General features: G+C 38.8%; 1 protein-coding gene and 1 long non-coding RNA gene across 2 annotated transcripts in view; one reads left to right on the top strand and one right to left on the bottom strand.

The window, feature by feature from the left end:
* Nucleotides 1-3,051: 3,051 nt before the first annotated feature.
* The window catches only part of LOC102777010 (thialysine N-epsilon-acetyltransferase-like), a 41,734-nt gene continuing 29,129 nt past the window's right edge, over nucleotides 3,052-15,656 (top strand). The window contains exons 1-4 of the mRNA XM_087836956.1: nucleotides 3,052-3,228; nucleotides 6,447-6,583; nucleotides 6,810-6,861; nucleotides 10,980-11,063. Coding sequence (XP_087693082.1) covers nucleotides 3,180-3,228; nucleotides 6,447-6,583; nucleotides 6,810-6,861; nucleotides 10,980-11,063 — 322 coding nt within the window. The 5' untranslated portion in view covers nucleotides 3,052-3,179. The remainder of the gene's footprint in view (nucleotides 3,229-6,446; nucleotides 6,584-6,809; nucleotides 6,862-10,979; nucleotides 11,064-15,656) is intronic.
* LOC148104251 (uncharacterized) lies at nucleotides 7,969-9,820 on the bottom strand. Its single transcript, XR_015717372.1, has 3 exons — nucleotides 9,685-9,820; nucleotides 8,455-8,518; nucleotides 7,969-8,059 (listed from the first exon to the last, which is right to left on the bottom strand). It is a non-coding gene; the product is annotated as an uncharacterized LOC148104251 (long non-coding RNA).

Here is a 15,656-nt window from a genome sequence, read left to right on the forward strand (position 1 = left end):
TGTCCATGTTGATGTGATGACATCACACAGTTGCTGCAGATGTCAGCTGAACATCTGTTCATCTTAACATTAAATGTTCAGATGTACATTGAATGTAATTAAGTCTTCTCATATGGAATCATGCAGTTATTTTGTTTCCATTATCCTTAATCTTTCACGTTTCTATGCCTGTAGTTATGTTTCCTTGTTTTGTGGCAGGGGTGTCCTATCAGTTCTCCTGGCTCTATTCATGCTGCACCAGGCTGTGCCAGCATGCCACACCCAAAACACCTTCATCTCCCAGAGGAGGTTGGTGAATGAGTAGTAAACACTAAATGTGCCTCAAAAGGGATTTTTTGAAAATTCATTATTTATTTATTTATGATTCTCTCCAGCAGTTATAAGAGGTGTGATTGCAGTAATATACTATCTAATCTAATTAAACAGAAATTGCAGTTTTAAGTGCAACTTCATACAGACAAACTTTCAACTGATTAAACTTAGAAATAAACATTTTTATTAAAATGTTACTGTACAAATGATGAACACAGATAAAAAATGTGCTGTCTTGCAAAGTGTCTGCTATGGCATGTGTAGCCTAAAAACATGAACAATATTTGCAATCTTTAATCATGATTTTAAAAGTGAATCTACTCAGATGAATTAGATGTTTTACAAGCAGCTTTTATAAAGCAAACGTGGTGATTACAGGGTTTAAGACCATTAAGCCAGCATCAAAGCAACACAGAACGGATAAGTTAACATAAAATAACTGTGTGCAAAGATACATGCATACAGTGGATGCTTGTTAACCTCATTTGAAAAATAGAGTTATAAAAAAATCATACTTGACACCACAATTCTTCACCAAAATGGACATCACTGATACAGACAAAGGGTGAGTGACACTTAAACACAGGTACATGACAGACTTGTACAGGAAGACACAACACTAACTAACATAGTGGGGGAGACACCAACATGGGAGGAATCACACAATTACAGAAAAAGGTATGAAACGCAACATGCTGGGTCAAAAGACCCCAAAAACATGACAGTTATACCCTGAGCTGGATCTGAGAGGGGGAAGGAAACGTCTGGAAAATGGTGATATGGGAGACAAGAATATTTAGCAGGGAAAAGATGTCTGACTTTTAAATAGTTTGAAATACACAACAGAACCAGATTTCTGCAACCCAAGTGCTCAGTTTGTTTAAGAGTCACTGTTGAGTGATTTTAGTGTAACAAGAAGCTAAAGCAGTGTGGAAGAAGTCCTCCACTCATATCTGCAGGAGCCACTCATAATGAAGCTTTCTTTTAACTACCAACGACCAATATTTGAGTTTCTTTTTTTATGAAATGTTATTTAGATAACTCCTCTGGAAGATGTTGTTCAGTTAAGTGCTAAAATGAGGATCCATTAAAAGCCTGTTTCAACAGTTTTTGTTTTTATGATTTATTTTGAATTGTACTTTGTATAAATCCACTGTTGCTCTGCCAATTTTAAACTGGTTTAGCCAAACAATATGAAGAGTCAGTGACACTTTCAATATCAGCAGCACTGAACTCTTTAAACTCTTTGAACTCTTTAAACTCTTTGAACGTTCCCCTCTGGAAACAGGTTTACCTCACCATATGGACACAGGTTTAATTCATACAGTAAATGATTCAAGTCAGCACAATGAAGATGCCCTTGGCTTACTGAAAGTTACAAAACATCTCCTTCAAATAATTCGCTCACTGTTAGACTGAAAGGCTTACTCATTAACTGTACTTGTTTACCTAAATCTAAGAGTCAAACTGTGGTTGTTTACCATGTATTTATATTCACTAAGTTAAGAACAGGTTGTTTGCTCATCCAGTTTCTCTAAATTATAATAAGCTCCGGATTCCTTGGAACTGTGAATACAGTCACTACCTTTGGTCTCCAGTTGGTTAAACTGAAAAGCAGTTAATAATAAGCTGGACTTTGTGCTGCCAGACTGGACTGGTCTGTCAGATTTTGGATAGATACCAAAAAATCAGCAGCATTTCAAACTTCTTCTTTTTTTGTACTTCAGACACAAACACAGACACATGACTGGTTATAAGTTCATGAAGCAAAATCCATCAGAAAAGTAAACAAAGCCTAAAAGTGGCTGGAGACACACAGTGGACTGGAGGGAACAAAGTGAACTCTAAAAATATAAAATACTAATAAAAACATGACCATAAGTATGGCATAGCTAATAAATAATGCAATATTCTGTATCAGACATCCTAAGTGAATGCCTTTTTAAAAAATTATTCCTTTAGAATTTTGATCTATTCTTCCATTTTTTCAAAATCAGTTTAAGAACACTGCTGAGAGAAGTACGCAAACAGGAAATGACACTCATCTGTCAGCAGGGACTTTAATGCACTGAAAAAAACAAAACAAGAAGTTGTTCATGTCTTCTTATTTGTATCCGTGTCACAGCTTGTTCATGACATGTTTGTGGACACTGAGATAGTGGTGATGTGTGTGATAGGAGTGACAGGTGGGTTTGAATGTGAGGATGGGATCAAATCAGGGATCAGCTCTGACCACCTTCTTTTGATAGTGATGGTGTAAAGGTTGTTGATGGATGACTCCACTTTGGATTCAAATAAGGCAGCATGCTGCAAAATACTGGATTAGCTTAAAAGAAAAAAAAAACAAACATTTTTGATGACATGAAAGTCTAAAAAACTGACTTTTGTGATTTGTCTTGCAATTCCAGTATGAAGGTCTCAAAATGCACATGCTAAAGAAAAGAAGATTTCACTCTTGGGGACCTCATATATAAAGAATATGTGCAAATTTTTTCAGATGATTTAAAAGAGCCACAACAGGAGTCATTTGACAGGAGTCACTGAGGCTATTCCCAGGAATAAAAAATCTTCTCAGTGTACATGATTTTAGGCAATGTACAATTTTGCTAGCTTTGGATTAGGAAGAGGAAATGATGGCAGGCAAGCTTTGGTATCTTTTGGGGACAGCTGGTTTTTAGTTTATGCCATGTTGTCAGTCAGTTCACAGTTAATTAGTGGATAAAAGTCAGTGGATAAAAATCGTGTTCATGTGGCATCAGCTCTCACAGGGATTCTGGGAAATCAGAAAGCAGATGCGTTTGCAGGGAAATCTACCAGTAAAGAAAAAACTGGCAAAGACAGAGTAGTACATGTGACAGGGGGCGGTAATGCAATGGAGACGGATGCCAACTGCTTTTAAATCCCAAAGAAGAAGAAGTTGAAGGAAACGCGGCTGTCCAGCTCTGCGATCACGACCTCATCACTAGTGATGGGATTTACGGCTCTTTTTAGAGAGCCGGCTCTTTCAGCTCCGAACCGGCTCTTCAGGTTGTTTTTCAAATTCAAATTTCAAATTCAAATTTTATTTGTCACACACACACACAACCATACACAGTATGACATGGGGGTGAAATGCTTGTAGCTGTACAATGCCCGACCATTAAATGACAGAAAAAAGTTTTACAGTATTTACAATTTACTACAAAATTTACAAATTAACTTAGGAATTTACAGTAAAAATAAAAATAAAAATAAAAAAATAAATAAAAATGTGCAAACAGCAGAGAGAGAGATTATAAAGATTATAAATTATAGGAAATGTGTGGTGGTGCGTGTGGTGATGTGATGTGTGTGAGAGTCCAGTCTTATAGTGATGTGTGTGGGAGAGTACAGTGCTACACCTGGTTCAGGGCCCGAATAGCCTGGGGGAAGAAGCTCCTCCTCATTCTCTCTGTTTTGGCCTTAAAGGAGCGGAAGCGCTTCCCAGACCTCAACAGTGAGAAGAGTCCATTGTTGGGATGGGAGAGGTCCATCATAATCTTCTTAGCTTTGGACTTGCACCGCTTGGTGTAGATGGACAGCAGGTCAGGGAGCTCTGATTGAATGATGCGTTCGGCTGAGCGCACCACTCTTTGCAGATCTCGTCTGTCCTGCTTGGTGCTGTTCCCAAACCAGGTGCAGATGTTTGCCGTCAGGACGCTCTCGATGGTGCAGCAGTAGAAGTTCTTGAGCACCTTCAGTGGCAGATGGAAGTCTCTAAGTCTTCTGAGGAAGAAGAGACGCTGACGGGCTTTCTTAACCAGGGTGTTGATGTGGCAGGACCATGACAGGTCCTGAGTGATGTGGACGCAGGTATCGGAAACTGTCCACTCTCTCCACTGGCGTGCCACTGATGATGAGGGGTTTGTAATTCCTGTTTTGTTGCTTTAATTAATTTATTATTAACAATAATATAAAATTATGCACAAAGGCAATTACTAATGTACAAAAAAAAGTGGTTTTATTTATGTTTATATATAAATATATGCGGTGGCTCCTAGAGACAAAACACGTACAAACTCCAAAACACATTTCTAGCATGAACTGAACTTCCAAAACAGAGCTACCTAGATCACTTAAATTACACAATTGAAAGCATGAAAGCATATGTGTATTGTTTATGTTTTTATACACAAGCATTCATATATAGTCAAATAATTTAAAAAAATGTTCATTTACACGTTATTACCACACACTTCTGTGCTTCTGTTTTGGAGTTTTTACGTGTTTTAACGTGTTTTGGAGTTTGTGCGTGCTTCAGAGTTCGTACGTGATTTGAAGTTTGTATGTGCTTTGTCTGTGGGGGCCACCGTAAATATACTTTTATTTATTCACTCCACATAACATGTAATAAATAAATCCTGTAATACAAAAAACAATATTAACATTTCAACTTTTAACTATTTAAATTTTCAGCTTTTTCCTTTGACAAATTTAAAGTGAAACAACACAAAACACTGCAAACCACAACACAATTACAGTTTTTTCTAAAACTATTAATACTCATAGCAAAACCACTCACTGAGTTTGCAAAACTAAAAGCACAAACACTGCTTTGCAATCAGTTTGCCATTTTGTAACACACACTTTGCAAACCTGTAGCTACAATCCACTGCACAGCACTCTTGTTGCAGAACTGTAAACACAACTCACTGCTTTACACTCAATTTCCAAATGATCAACGCACTCCTAGCAAAACTATACACATTTAAGGCCATTATTTACACTATTTTGCCAACTGTCTGGCACACTGTCACATGTGAAAACTTTTTTAGATAATTAGTTAACTTTGCAATCAGCCCTAGCACTATAATACAGGTAAGCTCTGTGTGGAGTACAATGGAGGGAGCAGGAAGAGTGAGAAGTAGAGGAAGCCGAGGAAGAGGACGTGGAGGTGAAGAAGTAGGATGAAGAGGACGACAAGGACAAGGAGGAACAAGAGGAGGATGAGGAGGGGGGAGAGGAGGACGAGGAGGGGGGAGAGGAAGGGTAAGAAGAGTAAGAAATAGAATTGCTGATGACATCAGAGCTACAATAGTGGACCATGTAATCAACCATGGAATGACCCTGAGGGAAGCTGGCCAACGGGTCCAGCCTAACTCGAGCCACTACTCTGTAGCAAGCATCATAAGGACATTTTGAAATGAGAATCGGTTAGTACAGTCACTTTGCACTAAGATTTGTAGCACTGCCATATGCCAATGAGAAACACAACAATACCATAGATGTAAAAATACTGAAATTGTTACTTTACAGAATTGCTAGATGACCAGATGCTGGGGCAGAGGAAGCATGTTCACTGCAGAACAAGAAACCCATATAGTCAATATGGCGATTGCAAATAATCCTATACTTGGAAATAAACACTTGTGTTTGTTTTGATGTGAGGGAATAAACACCAGTACTTGAAGTTTGGATCCCTCTATGTTTACAGACTTATGACAAAAGTATGAGCTCAAACTGACATAGCCTACCTTGTGCACAGAGAAAGCAAAAGCCAGATGTGTTTTTTATTCACACCATCAGTGTGTAGTTGGTGCATTGTGTGCTTATTAATATGATGGCTTGTGTTAACTGTTGGATACACAAATACCATTTTTACAAAAGTGTGGAGAGTTAAGCAAGGGTTATTCGCTTTTACAAGAAAACTACAATGTTTTGCTGATTGGGTGAAGAGTTTTCTTATTTGTGTGTAGAGTTTTGCAAAAATAGCCAATAGTTACAAAAACTGTGCTCAAGCCATCAGAAAAAACTGTAAATATAAATTATAATATGAAAACAAAAAGAACATGCATATTCTCTGTCATATGGACCTGCATGAATAAACTTTCTGAATCCTTTATCATCTGCAACTGAAAATAGTTGTGGATCATTACTATAACTTTCTAATGTGATGTTGTTGTCCCTGGCTCTCTTTCTCTGTCTCTCCCCCCTGTTCTGTTCCTGTGCTACTGAGTGTACCTACCGCCCCTCCCCCCTCTGCCCAGTGTAAAGCACAAGGCTCGCATGCGGAGTGAAGCGGAAAAAAAGTGCGAGAGAGGGTGAGAGAGAAAAAAAAACGGCTCGCGATAAGGAGCCGGCTCGCGTCGTTCACGTCAAAGACCTGGCTCTAAGAGACATTTCGTTCGCGACTGACCCATCACTACTTTCCAGCTCTGCGATCACGACCTCATCACCCCATCAACTCAGCATGGACTTCTCAATCCGTGCAGCCAACCTGGACGACTGCAAGGACATCGCGCGCATGATCATGGTGAGCGGAAACGTGCGCGCGCAGTCAAGCTGTGTGTGTAAGACATATAGTGACATGTATCGACCCGCAGGCTGACATCCGTCAACCTCTCTGCTGCTGCTGTCATTATTACATGGTTCAGATGCAATGTGCTCGCTTTGCTCTTTAGTTTCAGTGCAAACAGGCTAATAAATGTTAGAGAGCTCATTATGAACGATGAGCTCATGCTGAGTTTGTTTTTCTCCAGGAGCTGGCAGAATATGAGAAAGTGTCAGACCACGTGAAAGTCACCCAGAAAGGTAGTGTATGTAGTCATGTCTCAAGTTCTCTGCCTTGACTTTCAGGGTATTTTTTTTATAATATTCATAAAACGATTAAATCCAAGGTGATATTTTTGGAGGTGCACAGTTTATTATTGACTTTGGGAAAATGAGATCTTATAAAATCTTGTCAGTGAAACACAGAAACTAAATTTTAATGTCTGCAGCTAAGACATGTACACATTCAACTGACATTTTTTTAAATGCAGATGCACTGTAAAATCTAATTAGTTCCCAGAACTCAAAAAAATGAGGAAACTCGTTGCCTCAAAAAAATTGAGTAAAGCTTAGCTAAAAATGACTAAATTAGGACAACTTATTTATTTTGAGTACTCTGTACAAGCTCATTTGTTCCCAGAACTCAAAAAAATTGGATCAAGTTTACGTAAGATGACCAAGTTAGGGCAACTTACTCATTTTGAGTACACTGTACAACCTTGTTAGTTCCCAGAACTCAAAAAAATTAAGGAAAGCTTACTTAAGATGACTGTTAGGACAACTTATACATTGCAAGTCTGCAGTATTAAGAATAACTTGATATTTCTCACTGTACAATACGAATTGTTTACCTACTGACCAAAAAATTTCAAGTTCAACTAAATGAAAAAACAATTTGTGGTAACCTGAATATGATTAAAAATAATTAACAACACTTTTTGTAATGATGTTAAAATGAGCCCAAGTTTTATTTTCAAACACAACAAAGTATAACAGCCAACATACTGGACACTGTTCTGCTGAACAACAAACAATTATATTGCTATCACTGTTATAATCTCACAATGAAACAAAGTCTCAGATGTAATTATTCTGAAAATAAGTTTAGGCCTACCACAAGTTTGTTTTGTACTTACATTACTTATATAATCAAAATAAAATATTTGTTGTTCTGTCACAAGTGCAGTCTCTGATTTAAACAACACATTTGTTTTTCATTCCAACACATGAGCTGGAATGTTGTATTATTTTAAGGATGCTTGTTTCCAGTCGAGGCATTACTGCCTGAATGACTGTCATGGATCGAGGTGATCCAAATGTAAGTGCAGACAAAGTCTTTAACTTCCCTTAAGTACTGTGGGAGTGGATGTGGGTTGGAGATGCAATGAGCTTGAACCTGCAGGCGACCATCTTCACTGACCACACCATCTGTGACGGAGGACTCATCTCTCCTGTTGTCCTGCAAGCAAACAATCATATTTTTTGGAAACATGAACTTAATTGCTTTCTTAAAACATTTTTTCTGCATTTGGTATAAACAGACTCCAATTTAGACAATCTCAGGCTCCCTCCCCACCGGAGAGGTGACATTCAATGTCCCACTGTCAGTCTGGATAGCCGTGACCACCACCCAACACACAATAATGTCATGAAAGCATCATTTTAAAAAGGGCTATGCAAACATGACCAATAACTTTCATTCTAATGATGTGCAAAATGATTTGGGCACAAAACAAATTTTGCTGTTAGAAAACTTGCAGACTTCACTATATACAGTGTAGACCCTCTAAACTAAGTTTGGGGGATGTGATCTTTCAAGAAATGCAGACAAACTGTTGTTGTTTGTTTACTTACACAGCATGTCTTGTAGAATTAACTGGAGTCACCAGCAACAGCATAGTGCAGCCATATCTCAAGTCTAATAACAGAAGACAGGAAAAGATCAGTAAAGAAACAACTTCCCCAAACCAAAGCACAAATAAAACAATTAGTAAAACAGGCTGATCTAAAGTATGATTAAAGTTCAGCCTGGTTAATATAAATATAACTGACAGTTGCTAATATATTGGAAAATCAAAATAGTTACTGATGTCTTTCTGTCCAACAGCAGGAGTGCTGGTCCCGAGCCTCAAAGACAGTAAGAAGCAAGCAGAGGGAGAAAAAGCAGAACATTTTTCAGAAACTGATTTGATCCTTAATGGCTGTGCAATCATTGTAACATAGAGTTTGCTTATGTTGTTAAATAAAGGCTAGATTTGACATTAATAGATGCCACAGATGTTCAAAAGCTGCCACAAAGCATGAAAAAAAATGGACGTCTCCGAAAACGTCTGAGCATTTTTGCAAATATGTGATGTCTTGATAAATCGAAAACAGATATTTGAACTTTACTTAGCTACATTCTCGCCTGAAAATATCTTAAAAGTTTATTTTGTGACCCAGAAAAAGTAATACGTTTTTTAGCCGCGCTCCTCCGCCATTGCCGCGCTTACAAGTACACACAGGCTCCGACAACCGTGGCGACAAAGCGATCCTCCTTTTCCCCAGACTACCCTTTCTGGGTCACAAAATAACCTTTTAAGATATTTTCAGCCGAGAATGTAGCTGTGTAATGCTCAAATATCTACTTAATTTATCAAAATATCACATATTTGCAAAAGTGCTTCCACGTTTTTGGAGAGCTCTGTTATCCACCAGCGAGATAGCTGACCGGGAGGTCAAGGCTTGATAGAGTCCGCGAGCACAGCTAACTCCTGGCTTATTGTTTTCAACCCCCTGCGGTCTTTTGCTACTCAGGTTAAACATGATATATATAATTAGTTAGTTAGTTATGGCTATAGATTGAAAATACCCCCCACACCCCACCTTATCTCACTTTTTTTTTATTTCAAACAATCAACAGAAAATTTCACAGACATAGTTTTATGTAAGGTTTTTAAGGCTGTTGGGTAATTTTTAAATAACATGAGCTCAGCGGCAGCAGCAACGCTAGGCTAACACTAACTAGCTAGCAAGATTATAAACCTGGTGCTAAACTAAGAGAAGCCACAAAATCAGTTTGAATAAGAGTAAACATTTACTCACCAAGTCAGTGTATCAGGTAAAGATTCACAGCAATGAAAACAATAATATCCTGAGCTGACGCTTTTCCAGGTTTGCTCAACATATTCCATAACAAATGCTGGCACCATGAACATGCGGACTGATCCGAGAGGGAGGAGGACGGTAGTGACGGGGCATTTTTAAAACACATCTTTCATCCTTCCGCACTGAGAAGCAAAACTTCCAGCTTACTTAGTTTTTCTAAGTTAAGACAACTCAAATAAATTGAGTTTAACAGAGTTTTTGCATAAAATGCACTGGTAACTTATTAAAATCTAGTTCTAATAACAAATTGCTAAAAACTGAGGTCAGCCTATTTAATATTTTTAATCAAACACAATATTACATTTTACAGTGTGCAGCTACTTCTGTCCATGACTGGCAGTGCTTGATAAAAGATAAAAGACGAAAGTGTTGCTAATCAGAAACTTTCCAGATTGTGTTGAATGGTTGATCAAATTCTGGTGGCACATTTCTGCATTCATAATTTCAGCATTTTGACAGGATATCCAACACCACACTGGCTGAAAGGCAGCTCTGAAACATGACAGAGCCTGTACCGTGTTTTACAGATTGCTGTAGACACTGTTGTACCTCTCTGCTGACCTCCTCTATAGAGTCACGTGCATCTTGTAGCAATGTGGGCTTCAACCACAGCTGGAGTTTCTGGCAGGAACTGAAGTGGGAATGCACGTCCAGATAAAACACACTTCTAACCAAAAAGTATCTGGATCAAATATAGTTTGGTGTTTATGGTAAATGGACTGGTTCTTATATAACTTTTATGAGCACTCAAAGCGCTTTATACAACTTGTGCATTCACCCATACACACAAGCACATTTTTATTTAGTGCTTCCTAACTAACATTCACACACATGAATGCATTGGAGAGCAATTTGGGGTTAGTATCTTGCCCAAGGATATTTGGCATGCAGACTAGGGGAAGCCAGGGATCGAACCATCAACCTTCCAATGAGTACATGACCTGCTCTACCGCCTGAGCTACAGCTACCCCAAATTTAGTTTAGTTATATTTGTGTAAGCTAAGTAGATTTTTCACACCATAATAAAGTATTTGTCTGTGAGCCATTTGTTTCTACCAGCAGGTAACAGGTTTTCCCAGAAAGCTTCATTCTAAAATTTGAAAAAAAAAAGTTGAAAACCATTGCACTGTATTTTCCAACAAAAGGTCAAGAACTGGTTTTAAACTGTTAAATGTAAACTGAATTTCCCCTTGTGAAAACACAGTGTAACAGCATCTATAATTTCTTTTCAGACTTGGAGCAGGATGGCTTTTCCAAGAACCCGTTCTTTCATGGGATCATTGCTGAGGTGCCAGAACAGCACAAAACCACAGAAGGTGATCATGTTACGCCCAGTTTTCACACACACTGTTGCAATCTGCTGTCTAACAGCTGTAACAAACTTAGATTATAAACCTGGTGCTAAACTAAGAGAAGCCACAAAATCAGTTTGAATAAGAGTAAACATTTACTCACCAAGTCAGTGTATCAGGTAAAGATTCACAGCAATGAAAACAATAATATCCTGAGCTGACGCTTTTCCAGGTTTGCTCAACATATTCCATAACAAATGCTGGCACCATGAACATGCGGACTGATCCGAGAGGGAGGAGGACGGTAGTGACGGGGCATTTTCAAAACACATCTTTCATCCTTCCGCACTGAGAAGCAAAACTTCCAGCTTACTGGAAGACGGAACTCCCCCCCCGTAGGCCTGAAATCGCTGTTAATACACTGCATGATTGTGACTAAAACGGTCATTCAACAGTTACAGATTACTGCCTTACACATAGTGTTAGAAAAACTGCTATCCACCAGGTGTTACATTATTTTTTTTTTATGCAAAAGCACCCTGCTTTCACACAGTCTGCTCTAATCAGTTTGCACGGTTCAGTGGTTCAGTAGGTTTACGTGGTGCGTTTAGTTGCAAGCTCAGCTGTTCGCACTAAAGTAAAAAGCACCATCACTTCATGTGGATATCCTCCTCCCTTTCCAAATGCCTTCGATGCTTGTTTCCTGCGGGGGAACACGGCGGGCCTGTGTGCTGCGCTGGAATGGTAGCGCTGTGCAGGGTGGCTGCTGTGTTCGCTTCGTATTACTCCTCACCCCCCACCCAATCCTGTGGCTTGTCATGTCTTTCACAAAGTTGTGCTGTGGACATTTATGTGCTTTTTGTGCAGAGGAGTTTTTTTGTTTCCTGTTCTCATGCTGTCCTACCATGGAAGCACAGCATGAGTAGAGGTCTCTTCTTTTCCTCTTGTACTTTCCCACTGTAGTGCATATTTCAGTGTTTTTCTGTAACGCTACCGATCTCCGACTTGTATCCCCATGTAATGTCTGTGTTGTGTGTGTAAGGTCGGGGGGGGGGGGTCCCATTTCTGTCATGTTCCTGGGCCTGTTGACCCTGCGTTTTAAGTTTTAGTTTATTTGGATGTTGTTTATGTTTAAGTTCATTAGATCAGCGAAGTTCATTTAGACTCCTTGTGTTTTCTTCCCCTGTATTTATGTTTCCCTCACCCTTTGTGTTCCATGCTTGCGTGTCTTATGTTATCAAGTTTGTATTATCATGTCTGTCTCAATGTTTCTTGTTTTATTTTGAAGGAGTCGTGTGTTCTTTGTTCATTGTATTTAGTTTCACTTCCCTTGTCCTGTCATTAGGCTCATGTCAGTCAGCTGTTCCTCCATGTGTTCCCACTTCCCCTAATCACCTCCTGTGTATTTAAGTCCTCTGTTTTCAGTGTGTCATGGTCTGGTCGTCTGTTGTCCATGCCATGTTTCCTATGCCATGCCATGCTTCCAAGTTTCTTGTCTAGGTTTTTCTTATTGTTTGTTTAGATTTCCCAGTTTAGGTTTGTGTTAATTTTGCTTCAGTTTGCCTTGCCCTTTGTTTGTACCTTCTTTATCAGCCATATTAAACGGCTTGCTTTTCGTTAGTGATGGGCAGATGAAGCTTCATGAAGCACTGAAGCTTTTCATCCAATTGGTTCACCCCAGCGCAAAGCGTCTTGAAGCTTCATTTGCTCTAGTAGGACACCTACTGGACGTAAAAATATTAGTTGGCATGAATTTGAAGAGTGTGGCCGTTTGCACACAGCCTGTAAATGTCAACAACAAAAGGAGTGTGTAAAACATGTATATTGTAGTGATGGCAGTATACTGTGTATATTTATACTGGCAGTATGGAAAATGATTATTTGGAAATTTTTTAATTTTTAATAGGGAGAACATAGCTAGGATTTAATGATTTAACAAATCTTTTACATCCTTTGTCCTCCACAATGCTAAATGGCTGGGAGTCCTCGATCACCATGCTAACCAGGTCTTCATCTATTTGAGATTGTTCTCCTGAGCAAAGACAATAAAAACAAAGCACAAATATAAATATCACACACGTAACTTATTACAGTTGTATAATATTGTTATATCATTTAGTAACATTACAGCATGCTATATTATCATGGCATTTGATGCCTCACCTGGTCTTGCTCCACAATCGGTGTTCCCCTTATTCTCATGCAAAGCTCTGTGGTGCCTAGGCATGGATGAGGTGTTGTTGTTATATCCCAGCTCCCTGGCACATAGTAAACACTTCACCTTGTACAAAGTAAAGACAGCTTAACATAAATTGTATTGCACCATCATTATTATGAAAATACATCTTCTGTAGAAATTGACATACCTTGTTGGGAGGAATAAAATCAAAATGTTCCCACACAGGGGAGGACATCCTCCTCTTCTTAGCTGGCTCCATTCTCTCCTGACTTTCTCTCCTGACTCTCATAAACCTCCTAACTCTCTCAAAACTGTCTCCAAACTCTCACTAACCGCAACTCTCCATCAAACACCCACATTTTTGAATGAAGTCTGAGGGGTTTATATCGCTGTCATAGCTCGAAAGTTCGAACCACTTCCTGAACCAGTCACGTGGTACTTCGGACGTCATCATTTTCAGCTCCTCCCATAAATGAAGCAAGCCTCGATACGCGCATCGCGGAAACGCCCCCTCAATTACTCGACACAAGCTTCGAAGCCTCGATACAGAACGTCACATCACTAGTGATTATTGCAGACAAATGTGTAATGTTCTTATTCCTCTATGAATAAAACGTCAAGAATTGCTCCTTGTGCTAGCTACAGCTAGCTGTTTATTTTTTACTTGTGCTCACTGTCTTCTTCTATAAACTTATTTGTTCCAGAGCGCCCCTTGTGGGTAGCTTCCTAAATAGCAACTATCATTACAAAATGGAGCACATATTCTTATATTGTAATAAATACTTATTAGACTTTACTTAAAGCTTCAAATAAAGGAGAAAGACGGCATTCTCTCGGTAGGCCTGAAATCGCTGGGAAAACACTGCATGATCGTGACTAAAACTTTCATTCATTCATTCACTTACTGCCTTACAGTTAATCTTAGAAAAACTGCCATCTGCCTAGTCCTTCAGGTGTTACATGATTTGTTTTTATGCGAAAATGCCGTGCTGTCATACTGTCTGCTCTTAAGAATCAGTTTGCACGGTTCTGTAGGTTTGTGTGGTGCGTTTAGATACACCTTGTAAACTCAGCAATCTACCCCACTAATGAAGAAGGTCGATGAGATATATTTATATTTCGTATTTTTCTTTATTAAAATAAATAACTTGTTATGTGTTCTTGTTCTTTACAGCACGCAGGTCTATACGGGCACATTTACTGTATATATTTCAGGAATAACATATGCAAGTTGTTATCAACAAACTTCATATTCTTGATCATTCTTGAGCCGACATATTATACTTAAATCATATCCATTATATATGACTTGGAATATAATTTGATGAAAGAAAATCTATTAAATTTTTATCAAAAGGCCCCATAATATTTTCATATAACATGTCACGGTGCTTTAGGGATCATTTGCAACCTCTAAGTAAAATCAATAAAGTTATTCCTTTTTCCTTTTCCTTATAAATCATCAGTGTTGATTTGATATCCTGAGCTAAATCATCTCAGAATATCAAATAAAATAGCCATACTAGAATCTTGAATGCCAAATCATAAAAAATGTAAAAAATAAGTAAAAATAAAATCGCAAATACCTATAAAGCAAGTCATGTAATTTGTCTGTTAAATTCTCCAAAAGGCAGATACTAGCAGATACAGGTATCCCACCCCTGTTGGTCAAAGTCACTGCACAACTGAACTTTAAACTAGTGAGTTAGAAAAAGAAATCACATACAGTTAGCATGAAGGTGGCTTCCAGTGTTGGGACTAACGCGTTATTAAGTAACGCGTTACAGTAACTACGTTATTATTGTGGTAACGAGCACGGTAACTAGTTATTATGCCAAAATCAGGAACACGTTAATCGTTACTGGGATTTAGATAGGCTCGTTATTCGTTACTTCGTGTGGTGGCTATCGCGGAGCTTCCACAGATTCAATAACATTACCAAGTGGTGGAGGCCAGCAGGTGGATGAGGGAAAGGGGACGCAGGAGCAGGAGACACCCGAGGCGGCCGCCCGTCCGAGTGTCAGGTGAACTGAACTTCAGGTAAGACGTTATGACCTGCAGTCTATCTGTGTCAGATATAAACCAAGTTTAAGTGTAGTTTATTTTCGTTATGCTGACTTTTTCGTACTGGGTACTAGCTAGCATGACGGAGTTTCTATACAGCTGAGTGGGTGCTATGTTACTGATGTTGAACTTTATTTTGTTCATATGGTTAATTATTAGAGTTGCCAACCGTCCCCTAAAAAATGGAATCGTCTCGTATTCAGAGAAAATATTACACGTTTTGTATTGAGGTGAAAAGGAACAGTTTGTCCCGGACTTCAGCTACAATGAAAAAGACACAAAGCTGGAGTTATTCTGTGTCTTTGCTGCACAGCTGCCTCTTCTTCTCTCATTCTCTCCCCCTCTCTCTCCTGTTTCAACTTCAATCATGAAAC

Source organism: Neolamprologus brichardi, chromosome 3 (genome assembly GCF_056152115.1).
Source record: "Neolamprologus brichardi isolate AB-2024 chromosome 3, ASM5615211v1, whole genome shotgun sequence".
In the NCBI taxonomy this organism is placed as follows: Eukaryota; Metazoa; Chordata; class Actinopteri; order Cichliformes; family Cichlidae; genus Neolamprologus; species Neolamprologus brichardi.